This window comes from Chiloscyllium plagiosum, chromosome 11, assembly GCF_004010195.1.
Source record: "Chiloscyllium plagiosum isolate BGI_BamShark_2017 chromosome 11, ASM401019v2, whole genome shotgun sequence".
Classification (NCBI taxonomy): domain Eukaryota; kingdom Metazoa; phylum Chordata; class Chondrichthyes; order Orectolobiformes; family Hemiscylliidae; genus Chiloscyllium; species Chiloscyllium plagiosum.
Window position 1 is genome coordinate 59,294,190 of NC_057720.1, and position 27,989 is coordinate 59,322,178.

The following is a 27,989-nucleotide window of genomic DNA, read 5'->3' on the forward strand; positions in this document are numbered from 1 at the left end:
CTGAGAGTGTAAAAATAAATTTATTCAACTATAAAGAATCAAAGTTGAGTCTTATTCACTCCTTACCCAGTATCCTTTCCAGTCCACACTTTGCAACAGGAGACACCAATAAGTGAGCAGAAGTCAGAACCCAAACTGATTACTCTTTTCACTGGGACCAATGCAGTGAAGCCAATTGTATGGCCCTTCCAGCTGAGATCAGTTTGTGCTCATCTGCTCTGCCTCCTTCTTGTGCACCAGGGATTTATTACACTTTTTAATCCCTTCATTTAGTAAGTTCCTTTTTGTAATGTAGATCTAACCAAAAACTCTTTGTAACTATCATTGCTTTTTCTTTATTCAGCAATGAAAATAAGCCTTAATAATCACATTGTAACCTAAAAATGTCAGCTCAAAAAACTATAATTAAGGCACAAATGCAATAAACTATAATGAACATTAGAATGACAACTCTTTGTGTTAAAATATTAAAGTGATGTATATTGCACTGTTTATGGGAATCTAAATGAGTTCAGCTTATTTCTCAAAGATTCATGACCACTGTCCTAGTTAAGTATCTTTACAATCACGGCACTTTACTGCTTTCAGTTTAAAAGGAAAGGCTGAAGAATTTGCATTCTGACTGACATAACTCTGAACCACAAATGTTCTTTCCCTTGCAGTGCTTGGTGTTGTCCTGAATCATATAGGTCAGGAATGTCCGAGGTCCACACCCTGTGCTTTTAGCTGTTTGCAGCTCATAAGAATATTCCTGGATTATGTGAGGTAATTCAACAAGGAATCCCATTCTTAATTGCAATCCTATGATTTTAATGGTTTCAAATAATATTAACAGCGCACAGTGGGTGATGAGGTTCAGTGGTAGCTTCCCCATCTCTGAGCCAGGAGGCCTGAGTGCAGAGGTAAAAAATAACATCTCTGAGCAGGTTGATTAGAAACAGGCTATGGGATGGGCTCTTGTGTATCATGATAGTGTCTCAAAAGGTCTGTGGTCGAGTCCTACCCGTGCCAGAAAGAGTCAGAACATGCCTGACTGGATTGATTTAAATATGTTGACACCCCATACTGTTATCTGCTCACTATTCGGATTGATACATAATTATCCAGTGGATAATTACTGAATAGTTATTTTCAGCTGTGGCATTCTGCCCCAGTTAGTGGCTTTTAGCAGATCAGGGGATAAAACTGGAAGCAGTACTTGTCAATACAACTAAATGAGATGCCTTGGCACATGGTAGCTTCATTTAACCACACATTTAACCAGTTTATCACATGACCCTTTCACCTCTTTGATCTAGTTTAAATCCAGTCTAGATTGATAGGATAGAGATCCTTTTCTCTTATGGCAATAAAGAGAAATGCACCATCTACAAAATACACTTTATTAACACACCAAGGTAACATCATCAACAACTTCCAAACCCACCACCTCTATCACATCTAGAAGGTCAAGATCACATGGGAACACCATAATCTGTAAGTTTCCCTCCACGTCAAACCATTCTGACTTGGAACTATATTGCCATTCCTTCACTATTGTTCATTCAAAATCCTGGAGGTCCTTTCATTATGGATGTACCTGCATTTGATGGACTACAGTAGCTCATGAAGGACACCAACATCTTTGCCAGGGCATTTAGGGATGAGGAACAGATGCTGCCCTTCCAGTGATGCTCACAACCCAGGAAAAGACTAAAACAAAGTAGGGGAGTTTCACATCAGTTTGGTTATTGGATTCCAACATAAATCTACCCCAAGTTAGTAATTGGGAATCACAGTCAGATAGGCTCCAGAATAAGTGAGCATGGGAGATGGTGAAAGATTTTGCAGTTAGGATGTTGTCCAAATTTAGAACTGAATTATATTGTTAGGGCTACATCTGACTAAGCAGTGCTTACTGCTAACCATACAGAACCTGCAATGAAAAGAATATTTGAATCCCTAGCACTAAAATGCCTCACTTTGATGAGTACGTGATTTACAAAAAAATGCTCTATTAAAGAATTTGTCAGCTTGATCTTTTTCAGTAAAGAAAAAATGATTTTTTTTTCTGAAGGTTTAATTGATTGACATTAAAAGTTGGAAAAAAATAAAACATATCTAATCTTAAAAAGCTGCTTGGTACTTGTAGGCTTCACCATTCACTGCAGGCTCTCCTCTATTGAAACTGGCAGCTCACATTTTAGCTTTGGACTGACTCTGTCATCCTGCCCAGAATGTTCCTGCCACTTTACATGAGAGCTCTTCACAGAAAGACACATGTAGTTCGAATCATACAATCAATAGAACACTTAATGGACAATTAGGGAACAGCTGTAGGCCTGTCAGAGACCCATCTGTACACAAGTTGAACAGCCTCACTCAGGACAGGGCCTAGAAAACAAAGTAAATTGCTGCAGGGCATTGGTGCATAGTACAGAAATAAGCTCTATAAAACATTACTGTGGGATTCATTCATTCCCTCTTATAAAAATTTAAACAGGTGCAAGAAATTAGACAAATTCAGGGAAGGGCTTTTGTCAACACACTCCTAGAAATGAGACGATGAATTGATCAATATGTTTTTCTTTGCAATTTGATCCTGATGTAAATAAAATCTTCCCATATAGTTACAGGAATAGGTTTCTTTTGAGGTTATTGCTGTTTCAGTACCAATGAAATGAATTATTTCAAGGAGTAAGAGCACATACAACTGGAGGGATGTTTCATCTTCAATTCTCCCCCTCCTATCACCACTGCCACTATATTCAACATTTCTGCTTTCTTTTCTGCTAGGGGAGCTGGGTCATACCGAGCTCCAGTTCCATGTGGATGCCATGTACCTTCTGAAACCTTAACCAAGTGGTCTTTCTTTGATAAATTCAGTTGTGGTAAATGAAGGCATGGAAAATATATAATTACAGTCAAGGTGAGTGTCTTGTGTGATGTTTGAACCTAATCTTGATTTGCAGATCTGATTGCAAATATTACATGCCAAGTCATTAGTTATGGGTGAAGGCATTGGCTTTGCACATGCTTCATGTCCTGTAGGGACCTGACTGTTTGCCTCAGATCTTTAAGGTGACTATAACTAGTGAATGTAAGCAGGCTGTTACACTGTAGAAAGAAACCACAGCTGGGTTTTCATCCAACATGCCCATTTCTGCTTCTACCAGGAAACACAACATATCAAGGTATTAGTGGATGAGAAATCCCTTTGGACTATCTTAATTCACCCATCCAGAATACTATCTCTTCGAGCACTGAGAGTACCTGTCAAATTCCATGCAGTATATACTTTTTGTCTTCAATGAGTTCAGGATTTTTATGTAGAACTCTACTTGGAATTCTACTTCATGCTTTGATCACTGTGCAAGGAACTTTCAGGTAGGGTTAACTTTTACCAATTTAAACACATTCTCTCCTTCATCCACTCCCATGGTTTATTTTAAAGTTGTGTTCTATATAAAAGTTTTCTATATTGCATGCGATCATATATAACCCTGTCAAATTACCTCTTCAAGACCATCTTTTCAGGTCGAGAAACCAACTTCCAATTTAAGCTAAAAACTGAAGTTACAATTGTTAGCAGGAAAGAAGGAAAGTGGTCAGGAGAACCCAATATGGATAGGTAAGAGGCTCAAGTAGGTGATCAAGGCAAGGGATGTGGTCTGTATAGCTATGAGGAGGAAGGGTAGACCAAAGGAGGATGAGAGGGATACAGATAAGTCAGGGGACAGGGAAGGAAAAAGGGTCTGTCAATCAGATATGCCTCTCCAAAGCCTCATCTGTGCCCCTTGTCCGTTTTTATTCATTCACCGGACATGGGCATTGCTGGCTAGTCTAGTGTTTATTGCCCATCCCTATTCAACTACATTACTGTGGGTTTGGAGTCACATGTAGGCCAGGCCAGGTAAGGATGGTAGTTTCCTTCCTTAAAGGACATTAATCAGCCAGATGGATTTTTTCCTGATAATCAACAATAGGTTCACAGTCATCATTAAACTCTCAATTCCAGATTTTTATTGAATTCAAATTCCACCATCTGCCATGGTGGGATTTGAACCCAGGTTCCCAGAACATTATCTGGATCTTAGAAATTAACAGTCCAATGATAATAACACTAGGCCACTCTATCCCTCATGCCTTTACACAGCCAGCCTGTAATCCTTAGGCCTTGTCAGCACAACCTATCACACAATTCTCGAGGTATTGTCTGATGAGAATTGGACACAATGCTCAATGCGCAGTTAGAGCAGATATGGAAACCCTGCTTCACACTCCTTAATAAATGTTCACCAATATTGCGGGATGGTTTAAACAAGAGTGGAAGGGACACAGGAACCTGCACGGGAAGACAAGCCTGAAGGAAACAAAAGTGGAAATGTTAAATAGAACAATAGAAAGCCAATGTAAAAGGCACCGGAATGATGATTTAGCAGCAAGTAAGGATAGGATACAATAAAATGTGCAAAAATGTCAAATAAACAAATCTAAAAATTCTACATTTGAATGTATTAAGCATTCACAAAAGGTAGATAGTTGGAAACAGTTATGACATGATTGTGATCATGGAGACATGGCTGTGAGATGACCAAGGATGGGAACTGAATATCCAAAGGAATTCAATCTTTAGGAAGGACTAGCAAAATGAAAAAGGAGGGAGGGTAGTGTTCTTATTGAAAGGTGAAATCAGTGCAATGCTGAGAAAGGATATTAGCACAGGAACTCTAGATATTGAATGGAGCTAAGAAGCAATAGAGTGCAGAGAATATTAATGGGACATGTCTATACACCTTCTAACAATAATAGAGATAACGAATTGCATTAAACAGGAAATTAGAAATAAATGCAACAAGTGCGCTACAGTTGATATATGTGATTTTAATCTATGTAAAGACTGGGTGAACCCACATTAGCAATAAGGTTGTGGTGGAAGAATTCTTTGAGCGTATGCAAGTTTTTTTTAGTCCAGTACATTGAGGAACCAACTAGACAACAAACTATTCAAGATTTTCTGCAATGAGAAGGCATAATTAGTAAACTTGCAGTGAGAGGTCTTTTAGGAAAAAGTGACCATAACACAGTAGAATTCTTCATTGGGATAGAAAATGAAATGTCCAGTCCAAACCTAAGATCCTAAATTCAAACAAAAAAACTATGAAGGTGTGAAAAGTGAGTTGGCTGTAATCAACTGGTTAACTTCACTAAAAGGCATAACAAATACTTAATATTTAAGTATTTATGCATTTATACATTCTTTGAAGGCAAAAGAACACGACAGGAGATGTGGCACAACCATGGCTAACAGAAGAAATCAAAGACATTATAGATCCAAACAAGAAACAGATAAATTTGCTAGAAAATGTAGCAAGCTTGAGGATTAAGAGCTGTTTAGAATTCAGCAGATGAGGACCAAGAGGTTAATTAACAGGAGAAAAATAGAGTATGAGTGTAAACTTAAAAGGAACATAAAAACAGACTGTCAGAGTTTCCATAAGAATGCAAAAAGAAAACGATGAGTGAAAACAAACATAGGCCCCTTACAGTCTGAAACTGGAGAATTGAGAATGTATGGTTCTGTTCGCCGAGCTGGAAATTTTTGTTGCAAACGTTTCGTCCCCTGTCTAGGTGACATCCTCAGTGCTTGGGAGCTTCCTGTGAAGCGCTTCTGTGGTGTTTCCTCCGGCATTTATAGTGGCCTGTCCCTGCCGCTTCCGGTTCTCAGTTTCAACTGTCCGCTGTAATGGCCGGTATATTGGGTCCAGGTTGATGTGTTTGTTGATGGAGTTTGTGGATGAGTGCCATGCTTCTAGGAATTCCCTGGCTGTTCTTTGTTTGGCTTGCCCTATAATGGTAGTGTTGTCCCAGTCGAATTCATGTTGCTTGTCGTCTGCGTGTGTGGCTACTCAGGATAGCTGGTCGTGGCGTTTCGTGGCTAAATCTTCACCCAAACATTGAGAATGTATGGCAAGGAACTGACAATTAAACAGAACAATTAAACAACTATTTTTGTTCTGTATTCACAACCAGACACAAATAACTCCTCAAAAATGTTAGGCAAGCAAGGGTCTTTTGAGAAGGATGCATAAAAGAAGTGAATATCAATAAAATGTAGTGCTGGAGAACATGATAAGATTGAAAGCTGATAAATCCCCAGATGTGACAATGCATATCTTACGATACTCAAAGAGGCAATCAAGGAAACAGTGGATGCATTAGTTGTCATCGAATCGTAGCACCATTAAGTACAGAAGAGGCTGTTCAGCCCATCAAGTTTGTACTGCCAAAAATTTACTGCTGTCTACACTATTTCTACTTTTCTGCACTAGGCCAGTAACCTTGAAAGTTACTCCATTCCAAGTCCTCATCCAAGTTTTTAAACTTTGTGAGGTTTTCCGCTCAACTACCCTCCTAGGCAGTCCATTCCAGACCTCCATTAGCCTCTGGTTAAAAACATTTTTCCTCAATTCCCCTCTAAACCTCCAGCCTTTCACCTTAAAATAATGCCCCCTTGATAATGACCCTTCACTAAGAGAAATAGCAACTTTCTATTCACCCTGTCGATGCTCTTCATAATCTTATACATTCATATCAGGTCCACACTCAACTGTATCTCCTTTGTACATCTGCCAGTGCAATCACATCTTTCCTATAGTGTGGTGACCAGAACTGCACACAGTATTTTCTCTTCCAAAGTTCTGTAGTTCTAAAAGATTGAAATAAATATTGCCAAATATAACCACACTGTTTGAAAAAGAACAGAGATTGGAAACTGAGACTCACAGATATTTAAGTTAGCCTAATATCAATAGTGAAAAAACTGCTGGAATCCATTGTAAAGGATGTGATAATAGTACACTTAGAAAATACCAGCTTAATTACACAAAATCAACATGGATTTATGCAAGGGAACTCATGGTTGAAAAATCTACTGGATATTTTTGAGGATGTCACTAGTGGATTAGACAAGGGATAACCAGTGGAGGTAGTGCATTTAGATTTTCAGATAGCTTTTGAGAAAGTGCTACAAAGGACCTTATTGAGCCAAATCAAAGCATATGGGATTGGTGGAAATATACGGCATGGACTGAAAATTGTTTAAAAATGGGAAACAGAGAATAGGAATAAATGGGTTGATTTTGGAGTGTAAGGTGGTGACAAGTGCTGTGTGCAGGTATCAGTTTAGTCCCAGCTGTTCACAATTTTTATGAGGGAATCAAATGTAAAATTTCCAAATTGATAATGACAAAGTTAGGTGGGAGTGTGAGTGTTGAGGTAGGAAATAAAGGGGTGTCAGGGTGACTTAGACAAGGTGAGTGAGTGTGCAAATACATGGCAGATGCACTATAGCATGGATACATCTTAGGCTGTCTACTTTAGTAGGAAAAGCAGAATGGCAGAGTATTACTAAAATCATGATAGATTGGGAAAAGTTCATGTCAAAGGGAACTGGTTGTCCTTGAAAGGAAACATTCAGGTGCAGCAAGCAATCCGGAAGACAGCTGAAATGTTGGCTTCGTTGCAATAGGATTGATTACAGGAACAAGAAAGTCTTACTGCTGTGCAGGGCCTTGGTGAGAGTACACTTTGAGTATGACAGTTTTGATCTTCTCACCTAAGAAAAGATATAATTTCCAGAAAGGGAGTACAGCAAATGTTTATCAGAGTGGCTCCTGGGATAGTAGGTTTGACTTATGCTGCAAGATTGGGTTGACTGGGCCAGTATTCACTGGAGATTAGAAGAATGAGAAGGGCTCCCATTAAAATGCATATAATTCTAACAGGAATGGACAGACTAGATACAGGAATTATGTTTCCCCAGGACAAAATGTCATAGTTACAGGATACATGATAGGCCATTTCGGACTGAGATGAGGGGAAATTTCTTCACTTCATTGGTGGTGAACCTGTGGAATTGTCTGCTACAGAAGGCTGTGGAGGTGCAAATGAATTAATATATTTATGAAAAAAAAAGGTTGATAGAAGTTAAAGATGTCAAAGGATAGGGGAGAGCATTGAAGTAAGGCCTCGAGATAGAGGATCAGCCCTAAACATGTTGAATAGCAGAGTGAGCCCAGTTGGCTGTAGGTTAACTAGAAGGCCTTTAACAAGGTGCCATGCAGGAGGCTGCTCAAAAAGATGTTGCTGGAGGCAAGGTATTGGCAAAGATAGAGAATTGGCTGACTGGCAAAAGGCAAAGAGTGGAAGTTTAAAGGATCTTTATCAGGATTCCAACCGGAGTTCTGCAGGGTCACTGTTGGGACTACAATTATTCACACTATACACTAATGATCTGGGTGAAGGAACTGAGGGCATTGTTGCTAAGTTTGCAGATGACACAAAGATAGACCGAGGGAAAGGTAGTGTTGAGGAAGCAGGGAGACTGCAGAGGAACTTTAATAGGCTAGGAGAATGAACAAAAAGGTGGCAGATGGAATACAATGTGGCAAAGTATAGAGTTATATACTTGCATAGGAAAAATAGAGACAGAGTATTTTCCAAATGGGGAAATGCTTCAGAAATATGAAGCATAAAGGGACTTAGGTTCCAAGTCCAGGATTCTCTTAAGGTTAACATGCAGGTTCAGATGTCTGTTGGGAAGGTTAATATAATGTTAGCATTCATTTGAAGAGGGCTAGAATACAAGAGCAGGGATGTACTGTTGAGGCTGTGTAAGGCTCTGATGAGGCATATTTGGAATACTGTCAGCAGTTTTGGGGCACAATTCTAAGGAAGAATGTTCTGGCATTGAAAGGGATCCAGAGAAGGTTTACAAGAATGATCCCGGGGTTGAAGGCCTGGTCATATGAGGAGCAGTTGAGGATTCTGGGGCTGTACTCTGAGTTTATAAGGATAAAGATGTGGTCTAATTGAAATTTATAGAATACTGAGAGACCCCGGATAGAGTGAATGTGGAGATGTTTCTACAAATAGGAGAGACTAGGGCACAGCCTCAGAGTGAACTGAGAAGAAGAGGAATTTCTTCAGCCAGAGGCTGGTGAACCTGTGGAACTCATTGCTGCAGGGGACTATGGAGGCAAAGTCATTGAATGTGTTTAAAGCAGAAATAGGTTCTTCATTGATAAAAGGATTTAGGATTATGGGGAGAAAGCAGTAAAAGTCTACAAATAGACTTACGCCAAGGGGGCATGTACAAAGTGAGACTCTGCTGATAACATGTAGCCGACTAGTCCATGGGTTCGGGAACCAGTTGTCTGTGACAAAATCCTTTTGCCTACCAAAACTGTGTGATTGGCTCCCAGAATGCTAAACAGCTTGTGGCTGTGAATAATATTACCAGAAACCTTCAGTTCTCTGGAGGGGAGGTGGAGTCCTTTTCTCTGAAGTTAAAAAATACCTCAATCCTGAAGTAAGATAGTTTATTTTTGATCATTAGTTGCTTTAATCTATTGCTTTTAACGAATAAGTCAGAGACGTTATAAGTCGTGAACCTGTCATTCTGTGCTTCCTGCAAGTGAAGGTACCTGGTAGCAAGACACGACAAACCAAAAGGTACATCTCAATGAACCTTGTGATCAGGGACCATTGAGCTGCCTTTCCTCCACCAATACACCATTTTATTTTTGTGTGTGTCTATCTGTATGTGTGTCTACAGAGAATTTGTCAGGAAGTTAGAGTTTTAACTAATGGAATTATATGCCAACAGTTCATAGTTATTTCCCTCTAGCTAGAATCTATTTATAATAAATAGTAATTTTTATTAAGTACAGAACTCTAGTCCATATTTGCTGTTATCCTGGCTCTGAAAAGACAGGTAAGTTGGAGAATTATACAAACTTTGATAAGGTCTTTAAATTTGAGTCATTGAGTCATACAGCACAGAAACAGACCCTTCAGTCCAACTTGTCCATCTTTCCCAAACTAAATTGGTCCCATTGCCTGCAGTTGGCCCATTTGCTTCTAATTTTTTCTATTTGTGTACCTATCCAGTTTCTCTTAAATGTTGTAACTGTACCTGCATCCACCACTTTCTCTGGCAGATATTTCACAGACAAACCACCACTGTGTGAAAATATTGCCCCTTATGTCTCTTTTAAATCTTTCTCCTCTCACTTTAAAATTATGCCCTCTAGTATTGAACTCCCCAACCCTGGGGAAAAGACCTTTGCTCTTCTTCTTATCCATGCCCCTCATGATTTTATAAACCTCCATAAGGTTACCCCTCAACCTCTTACACTCCAGTGAAAAATATCCTGCCTCTCCTTATAACTCAAACCTTCCAATCCTGGTAACATCGTTTTAATTTTTTTTCTGCATCCTCTCCAAATTAGTAATATCCTTTCTATAGCAGGACGACCAGAACACAACACAATACTCCAAAAGTGGCCTCACCAATGTCCTGTACAACCTCAACAGAAGTCCCAAATCCTGTACTCATGGCATAGAGGAGTTTGATTTCCAGCATGCTACCCAATGAGGTATAACACTGCAAATGATGCTCAGTTTGCAATGTGACCAGAAGTGGACCAATTATTCAAGATGCAGTCTGACCAGAACTGGACACAACGGTCAGGTGCAGTCAGAGCAGAAGCAGCAAAGGTTTTGCATCTTCTGCATTGTTGTCCAATGTTGAGTCTGTATCCAAGTTTCTGAGATCAGTTAGTTTTACATGAAAAAGGGCAACTCTGTCAGCAATCTTCCTCCATTCTTACATTAATCCTTTAGTACCCATTGTTTCCTAACTGCATTTCAGCCAACTTCTCATCTTCACCGTTTGTGGCAATTTCCAACAGTTCTGATTTTAATTAATAATCTCATGTGGAGCTTTATTATTTGGTTTTTGGATACCTATCTAGCATCACAGGATTTGCAGTTAGTTTGGGTTGCCTTCTCCATATAAAGCTATACTTTTTTTTAAACAATGTAGGATAACAATCAAGGAGATCTGTGCTTTATTATCTGTACTTTTGTTAAGGTTACTGTGGTTAATTGCCACACTTCTAATTCACAAATTCTGATGCAAGGTCATCAATCTCACATTTTATTTCTTGCTGTGAGACCCACGTCTTTCTAACGATTTCGGTTTTTATTAAGCAGATTTAGCCACCAATCCTGGTGCTTGAAATAGTTTACTGATCTGATGATTTAGCAGAGGTTTTCAGCATGTGAACTGAAAGCAAGAATCCAGTTTTATTTTTGAATGCTACCCAACGAGTGAAATTCATCTTTGGTAATAGTGCAAATCAGGTGACAATGAATACACATTGCTTGATCTTCTTTTCCATTGACTTCAATAGAAAACAAAATCAAACAGGTGTAAAATGGCCTTTCAAGTTGGTAGGTCGAACGCTGTTTTCCTAATGTCTTCAAGTCAGAAATGGTATCTGGTAAACAAATTATACTAAATGTCTCAGAGATAGTAAGGATTGCAGATGCTGGAAGTTACAGTCAATAAAATGTTGAGCTGGAAAAGCATAGCAGACCAGACAACATCAGAGGAGCAGGAAAGTCAACATTTCAGTCAGGACCCTTCATCAGGTCTGCAGAGGGGGAAGGGAGCTCAGAAATAAATGGGGATTGGGGGGGGGGGTGGGGCTGGAGGTAAGGTAGGTGCAATGGTGATAGGTGGATACAGATAGTAGGTACGAAATACCTCACCTTAATACAGTACTCTGTATATTTAGTGATTACATTACTCTACAAGGACAACACCACTCATTTTTTTGTACTTTAAATAGTTGTTTTTTTAAAAATAGCGTTAACATTTAAATGTATTTTACATAATTCAGCATTCCCCCATCCAATCAACACCATCAACCTCTAGTCTCAACCTCCTAATTCAAAAATTATTGTTAAATGGTTGTTCTTACTGAAACACATTCTTTAACATGTTATAAATTGCAATCGAATACATCTATCATGATAATAGTATTTTATCCTCAACTCACTAAAAATTAAAATGATATTTTGAAAAACAAGTGTTTGAACATGTTATAAATATGTAATTGGTAATGTTCAGATAGCTGCCCATGAAGCATTACCTTTTTGTTTTAAATGTAAACAGTTCATGCTTGACAAAAGATTAGATTAAAACATTAAGTTGCTGACGCTTTGCTCACTGTGATTATCAATTGATGTGATTCATGATCACAATTACAGCTGACTGCTGTTGAGTTAGCACAATGTTTATTGCAACCCTGTAACAAACTATTTAATTGCTTGCATGTCAAAAGTGGACAAAGGCAAAATATTCTTTTCCTCACTGTTTTTCTATGGCATAACTGAAACTGTTATGCAAAAAGTGTTGGTGGGCAATAAAAGCATCAGATGTGAATGTTTTTGCATATCATGAGATAAAATTTCTAATAAGTTTGCTCAAAATATTAACTATGATTTTCCATTATTTTCTGCTTCAATTTCAATTTTTCAGTGCGCTATTTTGATGCTACTTAAATTTATTCCCTTCTGATCATACCAAATGTAAATCATGAAATTCAAAGTAGTTTCTGTTTTAAAAAAGAAATGAATTTCTAATGAAAACAAAAGGATCCTAACAGTCTTGTGTAATGAAACCAGTTGGATTACCTGCCCTGCCAGTTCTACCCATGCCAGTAACTCAAGTTCCCAACACCTTTTAAATATCTGACATCAAGCTCATACAATGTATCCACTACACACAGTATGGTTACCTCCATAATGGGGAGACCAATGAAGGCTGAACCATTCTTCTGAACAGCTGTCAGTAAACATGATCCTTGGCTATCAGAGGATCAGTGCTTTCGTACACTCACCTTCCTTATTCCACCTTTCTTCCTTCTGGCAAATATAAGACCGTAGGACAGAGGAGCAGCAGAGGCTATTTGCCCCATTGAGTGTGACATGGCTGATTTGACAATCCTCAACTCCACTTTCCTGTTTTTTCCTGAGAATCCTTGAGTCATTTACTGATCAAACATCCAATCAACTCGGCTGTGAATATACTTAGTGACACTGCCTTGATATCTCTCTGCGGTAAAGAATTCCACAGATCCTCTACTACCTGAAACAAATACAGTTCCAGAGCAATTGTGATTTGGGTTCCACTTAAGACACTTTCTTTTCGATATTTAATGCCCTGCCAAGCTTTTCCAGAACTCTGTTAGTAGTTCTATATTTTACTGGATTAAGCAAACTTCCGAAATGGCTTGATGTATATCTGAAGATGGAACTCCCATCAACTGCAACTTCAAGGCTTTCTTATCTGGACTCCCACTGCCCGTGTTCAAAGATAGCACTGGAAAAAACAGTGAAATAGAATGCATCAGTTGCTAGCCACAGATTGTGTATAAAATTGGCCCACTGTTCAAGATTAAAGTTTGGACTGCTAAGATGGTAACTACCACAAGTTTGGAATATTTGCTTAGGGCAGCCCATGCTACTGCTGAAGATTTCTGGTTTCTTGCTATGCTTCATGCTGCCTTGCTTTCTGCCCATGGACAAAAAGCATATACAGTCAAGGTACTTGTTCAAAGAAAAAAGTTAATCTCATATTTTAAAAATCTACAAGTCTGTACACTAGACATTTACTTTATATTTGGAAATAAGATTGGAATGAGTTAACAAGTTCTTGCAATCACCATATGTAAAAGAATTATCGTGGTGCGAGAATTTAAACTGTGCAAACCATACTAAGATAATGAGATGAGATTTTGAGTATGCGGCTTCCGAGACAGCATTGGTTACTGTGGAGCTCATACTGATTTCTAGCAGATGTGGCCACCTCTTAACTAGTTACTGTCTTTTTTGTTAGTGGACATGGCCTTAGGCACTGATCTTGGAGACTTGATTGACACTGCAAAATAAAGCTTGTGTATGAGTACGTTACATGTTTGGAGAAACCCGACATTTTCATCAACTTTTCCCATGTTCAACTTCTGTTTTTGTCTTCCACCCAACCCCTCTATTCAAGAACCAAAGCACACCTCATCATATGACTCAAAAATCTGTATATCCCAAAGTTTCATTCTGGTATCACAAAATCTGAGGCAGTAATTTTTTTTTTGGGGGGGGGGCAGTAACCAGGATAAAGTTTAGGAAACCCCACCCTAATCCTTATGATTGCCTTGCTAATAAGGAATATTTCCAAAGTTGAAAGTTTTTTAAAAACTATTCCATCCACAAAGGTTAACAACAATGATATTCAGTGCATTTAGAAGGGAATCTAATAAACATGTAATAAACATGCATCGATTGAAACACACAGAAATTATTTTCCTTCACATGTTAAATTTCTGCAAAGCATGTGATGAAGTAGCCATCTCATTTATTTAAAGCACTGTCCCAAACAATGCTAAATTATATAGATCATGCATTTGTATCCAATCTTTTCATGCTACCTGATCCTAACGAGTATGGCAGTCAAGTTTTTACAAATTGCCTCAATATCCTGTTCCATAGAGATGAACATTTCTGCAGATTTCTCTCTCCTGGGTGATTCTTGCTGCTGTTAAATATAACTGGATCAACTGAATTCCATTTTCTAAATTCCTCAGTGCTGCTAATTCCTTGGCCATCATATCCCATCACTTCCTCATTGGTGATGTCATTATTTGAATCATAGATTTACTGATGTTGCCTTTTAATCACATCTCTGATGGTCTGCTGCCAGAAACTACAGGCAAGTAACCTGAATATACTTTAATGCAACATCCCAGCTGTTCTCAGTTCTTCCTCCTCAAATGTCTCTGTCCTGATGCTTGATCCAACACAGTGATATCAAAAAGGCTGTTATTGTATTTTTGGCATCCAGGCACATTCAAAATGACTTCCAGAACTTGACCATTCTCTACAGTTTGCAGATTTGCATAGGAAATAATTGAATATTTAACATTGTGAAGCAAATCAGGACCAATAAAACGTGGAGCTGGAAAGGCACAGCAGGACCAACAGCTTCAGAGGAGCAGGAAAGATAACGCTTTGGGTCGGGAGCCTTCATCAGGACTGAGGGGGAAGGGAGCTCAGAAATAAATAGAGGGAGGGTGGCTGGGGGAAAATGTAAGTGGGATAGTGATAGGTGGATGTGGGAAAGGTAGGTGATATTTGAGAGGTGCATGCAGGTAGGTTATTGTGATTGAGGTAAAAACAATGACTGCAGATGCTGGAAACCAGATTCTGGATTAGTGGTGCTGGAGCCCTTCATCAGGAATAAAGGCAGTGAGCCTGAAGAATGGAGAGATAAGCTAGAGGAGGGTGGGGATGGGCAGTGGGAAAGATGGAGTTGATCGGTGAGAAGAAAGATGGACAGCTTTGGTAATGTCAATGAAGCAGGGAGGCGAGTGAGGGCTGGACTTGGGTGAGGTTTGGGTGGGGAGATTTTGAAGCTGGTGAACTTTATGATGAGGTAATTGGGCTATAAGGTAAGGTCTTGTTCCTTCAGTTTGCGTGTGACCTCAATTTGACAGTGGAGGCGGCCCAGGGTAGACATGTTGCCAGGAAAATTGGAGGGGGAGTTGAAATAGCTGGCAGCAGAAGGTGGTGTTGACTGGAACATACAGAGCATTCGTAAAAAGCCATTTTTGTTGACACACTCTGACTTTATGCTTCTTGGTTTTTTTTGGAGTTTTAAAACTTCATCACTCTGGGAAGAAAGCTAATCTTAATAATGTCAGGATAAAATTTAAGAAGGCGGAGTACTCTTTAAATTCCAATTTAATCCTCACCATCTAGTGATTCCTGCTGTGTGTAGATTCAAGTTGAGGATAGGATCAGGTTTGGCTGTGATTAGCCCTCTCCAATAAAGTAACAGCTGTCCAGCAGTCATCATTTTGATTCATTCATGAGATGTTGTCACTTTGGGCAAAGAAGCTTTGGCTGAAACTGAACAGGGAGAAATTGATTAAGTTATTGAAAAACAACCTGCTTATCCATGAACATCAAACTTAAAAATAGTTTCTATGGCATTATTTGTACTTTAATGTTATTTTTCTGACATTAGCTGCTTTTAAACAAAATGACTGAAGTTATGTGGCCCCAAATGTCATGTGCTTGGTGTGTAAGCTTCTGTCTCTTTCCCATGGTTGCTCATTTCCACAGGAAAAAAAATCTTTACAAATTAGACACAGTAAATTGGTCTGATAATAGTTCAAAACTGATATCTGAATAGTGTCACTTTATAGATCTCTTTGTAACCAGGAATTTACTCCACAGAATATATTAGATTTGGAAGGTCTGAATGTCACTGACATTATTGGCAGCTGTGTTAACAGTGAAAGGAACGTGCTGTGTATGCCACAGTTATTAAATTTCTCCAGAGACCATGACTCATTTAATCAAATATTCATACCTCTCTGTAAATACACACTGAACAGTGTATCCCCTCAGAGAAAAGGATCCCAGTACAAGCATCCTTTCATGTAAAAACTGCAACAAAAAAATCCTCAGAACATGTGGTCATGTTTTTGAATTTATAATGTATGTAACTCTCTACGCCATTTTCAAAAAGGACATGTGAACCCGTCTGACCGATTGCAAAATGTTCATGGTCACACAATTAAATTAAAAATTATTCTTTCATTGCAACATACCAACCATTTTTAATCTGTAACCAAGAAACTCTCAATGAATTCTCCTTCTGTTCCCCTGTTTACCATCAATTCAATGGACTCTCAAATACAGATGAAGAAAGCCAGGCACCAACCTATAACAAGAATTTGTATTTAGCATGACAACAAACCATTGCTTACATTGCCAATTGAACAGTCATAAAAACAGATCTTACATGTGGGTTGTTTCCTGTGGTTTAAATGCTCAGTGTACAACCCATAAATAGACAGCATTTTCATATTTCTCAGATTCAACTTCTGTGTCTGCTCGCTTTAAACATATTTTTAAAATCTGCTTAACTAATGCCCTTACATTTGTTTGCTGAGATTTTTAATTACATTGATTTTGAAGGTTCCAGGTTCAATGCTGGGCCTGCGTTGAGTTAGTTGGGATCAGTTAGTGGCAAAGCTGTAATTAATCTCAGGATCCTCACTCTTGAAAGGGGAAAATTCAGCCAGTTCCCACTGATGAATACAATCCTGGGTCTCTTGTGAAATGTGTGCCCACATGGACATTGGGTGTGGACAGGATTAGATTATGAACTCCCTCCACCATATGGACACTCAGTACATGGTGAGTTAAATATTCTGGGGCTTTCACTGTTCTGTCTCATGCTAGAAGATTGATCATGAAAGATATTGAAGCTCATTGTTGCACTGGCACTTAATACTAACTAGAGTTTGGCAAAAACAACATGCTAAATATTCTAGAAACCTGAAATAAAAACAGAAAATAGTGGAAATATTCAGCAGGTTGGGTATCATCTTATGAGTAAAAAAATGTTATTTCTCTCCACCGATATTGTTTGACCTGCTGAACAGTTCCAACATTTGGTGTTTTTTGTAACATAAACAGTAAAGAAAATACAATGGAAAACTAAGCTGAATATTTTGAATGAACAGTATTGAGGAAGCTTTATCCTGCATCTAATCAATGCTACACCTCATTTCAGAGTGCTTGGTAAGGCCATGTTGCGAAAACCTCCAAACCATGCTTCAAGTTACCTGACAGCATTTGGTGTTGGCACTGGGTCCCTGAATTAGAAATTGCTCTATTCCCAATACTGACCAGATAAACACAAAATTAATTACCACCCTCCCCCTTAAAAAAAATAACCAGACACATACATTATCTTCCATAATCATTAACTGTAAATCCATCAATGTCCTTTTGCAATCGGTCAGACGGGTTCACATGTCCTTTCTATTGCTTAGAAATCTATTAAAATAATTTCCACATCAAGAATGTAATATCCTCCCTGAAAATGGATAGGCTGAAGTTCTCAGAATTAGGTCCCATGTTCAGCTTCTATTTGATGCTGATTTTAACTAAATGCAAACCAATCAAAAGCCATAAAATGCTATGTACAAAAATTGTCAGCAAACAATCACATCGCTCATGGGAAGGGTGGAGTTGATAGGTGAGAAGAAAGATGGACATCCTTGATTTTTCAAATCAACCATAACTCCCAGAAATAAATTCTGTACACCTTGATTTTTACCTTTATTCTTTCATGGAACATGGGTGACACTAGCAAGGTCAACATTTGTTGCCCATCCTAATTGCCTGTGAACTCAGTTTCAGGCCACATCATTGACAACTTAAGTCAACTAAATTGCTGTAGGTCAGCAGTCACATGTAGACCAGATTGGGTACAATGGCAGCTTTCTTTTTCTAAAGGACGTTAGTGAACCAGATGAGTTTTTTTTACAATAATCAATTATGATTTCTGAAACTAGCTTTCAATTTAAGATTTATTAATTTAATTTAAAATCATTTCCAATGGTGGGATTTGATTCCTTCATCCAGAGCATTATCTTGGGCCTATGGATTAATATTTCAGTGAAATTATGATCAACTACCTTCACTCTCTTTTGTGACGATGCTGCCCCTTTAATTAGGTTATGTTATCCTTGTTTTTCTGAAGAGAAGCCATAAAGGCAAATGTGCCAATTTGTCTGGAATGGTTATTTTGACCAACGGCAAAGGAGTGGCGAGTTCTCCCAGTTCAGGTTTTTGTTAAAGCTTGATTTAGTTTTAGCAGGAGTCAGGAAATGCCGGGGATCTAGAGAAGCAGCTACAGTGAAAAGAGGTTCCATGCTTCAACAGAGGTCTTGCTTGGACTTTGTCTCTGAAATCTCAGCTGCCTGTAAGAACCTGTATTTGAATTTACCTTTTGCCAAGTTGTGTACTTATGGGATGTTGCAGAGATTGGAACAGCTTTGTTAACTTGTGGTACCACGTCAGTTGGGTTATGAAACGTCGATTCTCCTGCTCTTCTGATGCAGCCTGATCGGTTGTGCTTTCCAGCACCACACCCTCGACTCTAATCTCCAGTATCTGCAGTCCTCACTTTCGCCGTATCATATAAATTGTTATTCTAAATTCTGTTTTCTTTTGTTAAGTGTTTCATCCGTAATGTTTAAATAAATTCTGTTTGGTTTAAAGCTGAATGGGTTGACCAACTGCATCACCCCTGGAATATCCATTTTCCATCTGCCTAAACAAAAATAAAAAATTTAGGATCTGGGCTACCTTCTTAAAACATTTTGAGGGATCTGGCCAGGTCCATAATACTTTTAGTATACTTATACTCATTAATAAGGATGCCAAGTGCTGCGTCTTTTAGTTTACCCATAAGAAAAGCCATCAACCCAAAAGCAGAAATGGGTTGCTTTTTAAATTTGGGACAGGCAGCCAGTACAGGTCACCAAGGCTCAGTTAAGTGCAAGTAGCACCTAGCAGAGAGCAAAATAAAAAAGTGCATTTTGGATTAAATTTAATTCCTAATGGAGTTAAGAAATATTTTATCCCCATTGTGAGTGCAATGGAATTATAGGATGGGAGGTCCCATAAATGTTAAAGGAGGAGAGGAAGAGGTCAGAGGTCATACTTTACAGCAATTGAGACCTTGGGTAGAGAGAAGCCATAATGAAATAGCAGAGTTGGCTGTGAAGAAATCTATGTCAAGGGTGACATAGAATGGCAGAGAAATGTTTTGGCTATTGCTTAATTACTGGTTCAGTTATCAGTCCCACTGAGATGATCTCTGGTCACTCTTTCTGCTGATCAGTGGCTGTGATGTAGGTTAGAGGCTCAGGTAAAATAAAAATATATGTAGAAAACTGGATTAAGAAAAACTGTTAAAATGGGAAAATAAACTCAATATTTACATAATTTTATTTATAATCAATTTAAAAAGTTTATTTCAATTATACATATTCAGAAACTAACATATTAGGTAAGATTACATTTCTTATATACAGTAAAATATCTTTGTACTTTTGCAAAATAGTTTTAATTGAACAGCATCTAGTTGTATAATTACAGATTTTTCTGTACATCAGTATTAATGGGCACCCACAGGTGCCAGCACTGACAGGGTAGTCCCACTATATTTACCATGAAATTCCTGTTACAGCAAGACAAACTCCTCATTACTCAATTTCTCTGATTTTCTCCTTGGAACCTCTGAGAGTTGTGCAGCTGTATCAGTTTTCGGCATGCAAAGTTTATCAATATCATAATCTCTAGCATGTCCACTTGAAAAAGTAAACAATGGATACTTCTCCTTGGAAGACGGTGAATTCAGAACCTGAAGTTTAAATAAAAAAAACTTCTCAGAATTTGTTTTTTACGTTTTTGAATCACATTTCATTTCTACAAAGGGTAAGTTATTTTTACTTGTGTCTTTGACATTCTGTCCACCTCCAAAACAGTCGTATTCTGATACCGCTATTAAAACTGGCTTTATGCAAGCAGGACTCTACCTAGTGAGTATCACAAGGTCACAGTAGCTCAATCTGGCCCTTTTCACTCTGTTGGTTGGATTTTAACAGCTCTATGAAGACAGGCTCAGAAGCAATTTGGGAGATAAAATGGCATGAGAAGGCACTATAAGAATGGCAGTGACATGGTCATCCACTAACCAGAGGCCTGTGATCAATTAATGGACCAACTTGACTCTGCAAGTATTTAACTGTTGTCATGACCGTCTCTGTACATGGTAGAATGCTAAGTGAATCCTGGCAGCCCCCTAACAGGTTCTATTGGAAGAGCAGAGCCACATTTAAACACAATGGACAATGGAGCACCCTCTGGCAGCAATGGGCATTAATGCGGTTCCTGATAAAATCTAGTTGGTGCGCAAGGGATCAGGTTTGGTTTTGCAGCTTGCTGATACTATCAGAGATCCTGCCTCAAAAGTGAGTCATGGTAGAGGTATTAAAACTAAGATTACTTGGGGTGGGAGGGATTCACCATCCCGGCCCTGGCATATTAAATTAGAAAATGTACTTGGCCTTCAACATGGAAGTGCCTTCTTCTTCCCACAGCCTCAGCAGCCACTAAATCTATCAATGTTTCTTGAGTCAACAGCTCTGGGGAGCAGTCCCAGCAGTAGTCTTTTAATTGGCCACTTCTAGCAACAAGCTATTCAGGGCTCATGATCATCCATGCAGGCTCCTCTGCTGTTTTTGATCTTAATACACAACAACCAACATCATTAAAAGTTCTGGCTCCAATATATATTACATTCTCAGAATTCAGAGATTGTAATTTAGAATAGCAGCCTGAGCTAATGATTCAGAGCAGAAAACTTGGCTAATATTTCCCTATATGTGTAAAGTTAACCATAACACTTTACCACTGACCATACTCCAATTAGTCAATTTAGCAGTAGCTAAACCTGGGAATCTCCTGGGCTGTCTAGCATACCAGGGATTATCACTAAAACAAAGCCACTAAGTTTGTCAGTGCTTACAGTTTAAAATTCCCACAGGCAGACAGTTGGGTTACATCTACTCACTGTGCATTGGTAGAAGGCATTCATACATTTCATATATATGTATTCAGTTGCACAGTGTGGATGACTGACCTCTGATAAAACAATAAGTGATTGAAGAAAGCTGATGTCAGTCACTGCTCCTCTTTAATGTCACACATTGAAAGACCACCTGAGTTTTTTTGGTTTTCAATTAATAGACCATTGGTCTGAGTATGTGATGTACTTTACGAATTGTAAGGCCACCTTTTTCAGGCATTCGCCCGAGCAAACTAATTTTCTAGTGAAATTTTCAATTGTACAATGCTTATTTGACATTTTGTGCTATGAAATATTAGTGTGCTAACATCAAATCTGCAGGATACCTTGTGTAAAATAACTGAGGATGGTAATAATTAATCAAATTAGGGTTAAATTATGAAAAGGAGTCCCAAATTCTGTCAAATACAAGCTGTATCTGATGCTAAAAAGTAATGCTCTCAAGTTACAAGAGGATAGAAAAGGAAGCCATGAGAGATTCAAGGATCTTAAAACCAGAAGAAAATTTAAAGATTAATCAATAACTGAAGTGAATAAGTGAACTAAGTTGGCTTTTATGGAGGGCTTCGTGCCCTGATTTGAAAGGGAGATTGGGTGTTATTTTAATTTAACTCACCAGCCCTAAACTAAACAAGATAAACTTCAACATCAATTTTACATTCCGCCAAACATGGCTCTTCACTGAAATATAAGGAGAATGTAAAGGCAGCATTTCAATTTTTCATTTTATAAGATTGATTGATTTGTACAGCATGACCAGTTAGAGTAAAGGCAAAAGAGCACAAGTATTACATAAGATACTTTGCAGAAAGCACCTGAGCAACAGTTTGCTAATATTCTGACCATAGTTGAACTACTGTATCTGTTAAATCAATAGTTTTTACATTTAAAATAGCCAATTCTAATTTTTATCCAGAATAGGAACTTGAGAATAAATTAACTTTCTGTACAGTTAAGCACATCTTCATACTCATTAATACAATCACTTTTTCCCCATTCAAACTAACTTAAATTATTTCATTTGTGTCGCAAATTAATCAGAACCACACAGTGAAAAGCTTCATTTAAGTCAGAGTGCTAATGTAGGTGATTTGCCAAATCTCAATTTATTTTACTTTCAATATTGCCACCTGCTGGTGATAATATGGGACAGCCACATGAAAAATGCTGGAAGGCCAAATCAACGCATTAATATTTATGGTTACTTCAACGTTAGACTCTTCATTGACAGAGATAAATTTTGGAATATTGCACTTCAGAAAAGCATAAGTTGGAGAGAAGAGCAACAACAATAGGATTCAAAAATATAATACTTCAAGAAGTGCATTGATTGAAGTTTAATATGATGAAGTAAATTGACAAAGTTTGCCCAGTCAAACTGCTCATTGAACTTAAGGATTTAAATATCAAGGGATCCAAGTTATGAACAAGTTATGAAAAAGGGAAATGAGGCAGAACTTTCTCACCAATAAGACTTTATAGCCTATGTACAATAAATCAGAAGCATCTCTTGAATAATATTAATGTCTTCAAGAAGTGAATAATATTAATGTCTTCAAGAAGCAATTATACAAGTTTCTACAGAGGGAAAGGCCAGGGGCATAGTGGGAATCAAAAAGGGCGTAAGGTACAGTTAGTAAGTTTGCAGATGACACCAAAATTGGAGGTGTAGTGGACAGCAAAGAGGGCTACAACAGGATCTGGACCAGATGAGCCAATGGGCTGAGAAGTGGCAGATGGAGTTTAATTCAGATAAATGCAAGGTGTTGCATTTTGAGAAAGCAAATCTGAGCAGAACTTATACACTTAATGGTAAGGTCCTAGGGAGTGTTGCTGAACAAAGAGACCTTGGAGTGCAGATTCATAGCTCCTTGAAAGTGGAGTTGCAGGTAGATAGGATAGTGAAGAAGGTGTTTGGTATGCTCTCCTTTATTGGTCAGAATATTGAGTACAGGAGTTGGGAGGTCATGTTGCGGTAGTACAGGACATTGGTTAGGCCACTGTTGGAATATTGCCTGCAATTCTGATCTCCTTCCTATCGGAAAGATGTTGTGAAACTTGAAAGGGTTCAGAAAAGATTTACAAGGATGTTGCCAGGATTGGATGATTTGAGCTATATGGAGATGCTGAACAGGCTGGGGCTGTTTTCCCTGGAGCATCAGAGGCTGAGGGGTGACCTTATAGAGGTTTACAAAATTATGATGGGCATGGATAGGATAAATAGACAAAGTCTTTTCCCTGGGATCGGAGAGTCCAGAACTAGAGGGCATAGATTTAGGGTGAGAGGGGAAAGATATAAAAGAGACCTAAGGAGCAACTTTTTCACACAGAGGGTGGTACGTGTATGGAATGAGCTGCCAGAGGAGGTGGTGGAGGCTGGTACAATTGCAACATTTCAGAGGCATTTGGATGGGTATATGAATAGGAAGGGTTTGGAGGGATATGGGCCGGGTGCTGGCAGGTGGGACTAGATTGGGTTGGGATATCTGGTCGGCGTGGACTGGTTGGACCGAAGGGTCTGTTTCCATGCTGTACATCTCTATAACTCTAACTATTTCTCTGACTTCTCAGTTCTCTTTTCCAAAGAATTCTTATGAAATTGAAATACAACCATGAGGATTTCAACTCATCACCTTTTGCCCCCAACTTTCAACTGAAAGGATAATATGTCAATGTCTTTTCAGTACACTGCTGGTATTAAACTACAAATAAACAAGATGCACTTGAGAAGTACATTTCTATGAACTGCCTGATTCCCTACACCCCTCAACACCCAACAAAGGGTGAACCACATCCGTCCAATTGACCACATTTTGGCTGATGCGCAGAGTTGGCTTGGTATTGGAATTTTGTTAATATTAATTAAAATGCACTATAACCAAAGCACAAATGTATTAAAAATGTAGTTGTTACAAGCACAACAGTTTAGCAAACCTTTTTATAGCTTCAAAGACAGGTCCTACAATAGATTCAGTGTGGCTGTATAATTCCTAAGAATTGTGAGAGAAATATTAAGCTAATGGATACAAGGCCAACAACTGTAAAGTATAGGTAAAGTCACCACAGTCCTACCAGACCATAAGGCTGCTCTCTCAATAGAAAGAGAGAAGAGAGGTGGTGATTTATCCACGACGGTTGTCATTCCTCAGGCGAAGGGAGATGTTATTCTCACCCAGCCAATTCAGGAATTGACCGACACTGTTGGCAGCAGTCTGCATCACAAATTAGTCATCCAGCCAACTGAGCTAACTCCCCAGAGTTTAGATCAGAGTGGTGCTGGAAAAGCACAGCAGGTCAGGCAGCATCCGAGGAGCAGGAAAATCGACGTTTCGGGCAAAGGCCCTTCATCAGGAATAGAAGCAGGAAACCTCCAGGGTGGAGAGATAAATGGTGGGGTGCTGGGGAGAAGGTAGCAAAGAGTACAATAGGTGAATGGAGGTGGGGATGGAGGTGATAGGTAAGAGAGGAGAGTGGAACAGATAGATGGGAAGGGAGATTGGCAGGTAGGACAGGTCATGAGGACAGTGCTGAGCTGGAAGGTTGGAACAGAGGTAAGGTAGTGGGAGGGGAAATGAAGAAACTGGTGAAGTCCACATTGATGCCCTGGGGTTGAAGTGTTCTGAGGCAGAAGATGAAGCGTTCTTCCTCCAGGTGTCGGGTGGTGAGGGAGCGGCGGTGGAGGCGGCCCAGGACCTGCAGTCCTCGGCAGAGTGGTATGGGGAGTTGAAATGTTGGGCCACAGGGCGGTGTAATTGATTGGTGCGGGTGTCCCGGAGATGTTCCCTGAAGCGCTCTGCGAGGAGGCGTCCAGTCTCCCCAATGTAGAGGAGACTGCATCGGGACCAACGGATACAATAAATGACATTGGTGGATGTGCAGGTGAAACTTTGATGATGTGGAAGGTTCCTTTGGGGCCTTGGATGGAGGTGAGGGAGGAGGTGTGGGCGCAGGTTTTGCAATTCCTGCGGTGGCAGGGGAGGGTGCCAGGATGGGAGGGTCGTTTGTTGGAGGGCGTGGACCTGACCAGGTAGTCATGGAGGGAACGGTCTTTGCAGAAATCGGAAAGGGGTGGGGAGGGAAATATATCCCTAGTGGTGGGGTCCGTTTGGAGGTGGAGGTGGACCATCTCTGAAACCTCCCTCCCCTTCCTGGACCTCTCCATCTCCATTAATGACGACTGACTTGACACTGGCATTTTTTTTTTTACAAACCCGACTCCCACAGCTACCTAGATTACACCTCTTCCCACCCTACCTCCTGAAAAAAATCCCATCCCGTATTCCCAATTCCTCCGCCTCCGCTGTATCTGCTCCCAGGAGGACCAGTTCCACCACAGAACACACCAGATGGCCTCCTTCTTTAGAGATCGCAATTTTCCTTCTCACGTGGTTGAAGATGCCCTCCAACGCATTTCATCCATATCCCGTACCTCCGCCCTCAACCACCACCCCTCCAACCGTAACAAGGACAGATTCCCCTGGTCCTCACTCTCCACCCTACCAACCTTTGCATAAACCACATCATCCGCTGACATTTCCACCACCTCGCTGGTGTAAACTTTCATATCAGAGACAACACAGAAATAATTACAAAATCTGGCAGACTCCACGGCAAGGGGATGAATGGCAATGGGAAATAGAAAATCTCACACAGGCTCCACCCACGTCCCCTCTCCTCCAGGAGGGGCTCAATGGTGTTGGATGTTTGGAACCTCTCTCGTTGCAGCTGGACCTCCTCAGAGCAGCTGATTGTGTGCTAACAACATCAGCACTGCACAGTGTCAAGATCCCCAACACACATGCAAGAATACCTTCCTTTCCGAGGAGGGCGAGAGAATGACATCTGACTGCAGCACTGAAACATCTGTGTATCTCCCTGAGACGGACAGTTCTGACAAGACAGTGACACTGCAGGACAGGCTGAAGGGGGCTCTGACAACCAGCTGGCATGGTGCCAAAATCAGAAGTCTAAAACCAGCCTCATTAACGCTAAACATGCAAATATTCTCTCAGTGTCTCATTTGTCAGGATAACGTCAGGAAACATCCAACTGTCCTCTCGCTTCACACTGCCAACCTTAGAGCAGACAAAACACAGTGTGACTGTCTGATAATGACGTTATATATTCATTCATGGGATATGGGTACCATTGGCCAAGCCAGCATTAAATGCCCATCCCTAATGGCCCCATGAGGTAGGTTGGTGCTGACCTGACTCCTTGGGGTATCTGTATCGAACTGTGTAGTTTTCCTGCACAGTGCCACAGGACAGTTAAGAGTCACCCCCATTGCTGCCGGTCTGGAGTCACATGTGGGCCACATCAGGTGAGGGTGGCAGATTTCCATCCTTCTTTTGGAATATTTGTGAAGAAATACTGAAGGAACACTTCAGCTTATTTCAATAACAATTCTTAAGACTCACCTTTGTTACTTCATCAATTATTTTGTCAAAATCAGCTTTACTGTGTGAATAAAACCCTATTGTGCAGCTGGGATCCATCTTACTAAATGGCATCTTTTTCGGAGAAGGACAGTGATATGACTGAAAGTACAAAGTAGCAGAATGAGTCTATCAGAAAAAAGGTTCCACTGATTCAAGAATATTTATACAGTACTATTAATGTAACCAAATCATCTGAACCACAGAACCGTGGAAAACAAAAAATATTATGGCACAGAAAGAGACCATTCAGCAAAAGGCACACTAAGACTAACATTGATTAGTTTGATATCATTACATGCAGCTTCACCTTTCTTTACATAATATGCATTGTTCTGCAGAAAGCGCACTTCATAACAGACATTGCAACACACATTCTATAACTGACTTTCGATAGAACACAATATAAAAACCTTACGCAGGGCAGTGTTATTAATAAAAAAGATTCAGTAAATTGGACACTATTAGGACTTATGCTCCAGTATAACAAGGCAAATCAGATGAAAGGCTCTTTTCATTTTTCTCACTAAAAGTCACACGTAAAAACATCCTTAAGCTGGTTTCAAACCAGCTCCTGATCAGTATATGCTGTATGTATTGAACTATATGTTATTTAGCATTGACCTCATTCAGGAAGAATACAATGGCTAAATGGAAATTATGCACTGGTAGAATAGGATGCTTGCGAAGTCAACAGTTTATAGAGGAAACTGTAATCTCCATCTTACTTGCACTGTACCATATGTATGGAAGAGCCTGAAAATGAAATGCATTCCATTTGACTATCATGGCAATAAAAACGTTCCTTATCAAGTTTAGAAAGAATTTACAAAAAGCAATAGCTCAAAAAGCTGTTCAATTGCACATTATTGGTGAGGAAGGCATGATTTTACCAGCCATTGTGTGAGTTGTCCAATTGCTGAGTGGAGGCACAGCAACCAATTTGAATAATTAAAGGTCTAATTGACAGTGATTTTGACAGGTCTCTCAGGAACTCTGGGGAGGCTCTAGAGCCCAATGTAGGGGCCCACAACAACAATAGTGCTGCTCCTGTGATCCTATGCAGTTGCTGGCCTTGGCAGTAAAGTGAACTGGGTTGCGAGTGTAGTGCTGGAAAGGCACAGCAGGTCAGGCAGCATCTGAGGAGCAAGAGAATCGATGTTTTGGGCATAAGTCCTTCATCAGGGATGAGGTTTGTGGATCGG

The 27,989-nt window shown here is 39.6% G+C and overlaps 1 protein-coding gene across 8 annotated transcripts in view; it reads right to left on the reverse strand.

The window, feature by feature from the left end:
* Positions 1-5,866: 5,866 nt before the first annotated feature.
* Positions 5,867-27,989, reverse strand: part of atg4c (autophagy related 4C, cysteine peptidase) — a 62,353-nt gene continuing 40,230 nt past the window's right edge. For 3 of the 8 annotated variants that reach the window (XM_043699453.1, XM_043699458.1, XM_043699454.1), the window contains 2 exons: positions 26,767-26,886; positions 19,707-20,119 (listed from right to left, as the gene is read on the reverse strand). In XM_043699453.1, coding sequence (XP_043555388.1) covers positions 19,940-20,119; positions 26,767-26,886 — 300 coding nt within the window. In that variant the 3' untranslated portion in view covers positions 19,707-19,939. Of the gene's footprint in view, positions 5,958-12,734; positions 13,217-15,641; positions 15,799-16,505; positions 16,619-18,906; positions 19,025-19,706; positions 20,120-26,766; positions 26,887-27,989 lie in introns of those variants that run through there. The other 5 variants (XR_006312996.1, XR_006312995.1, XR_006312994.1 and 2 more) reach the window with 5 other exon arrangements.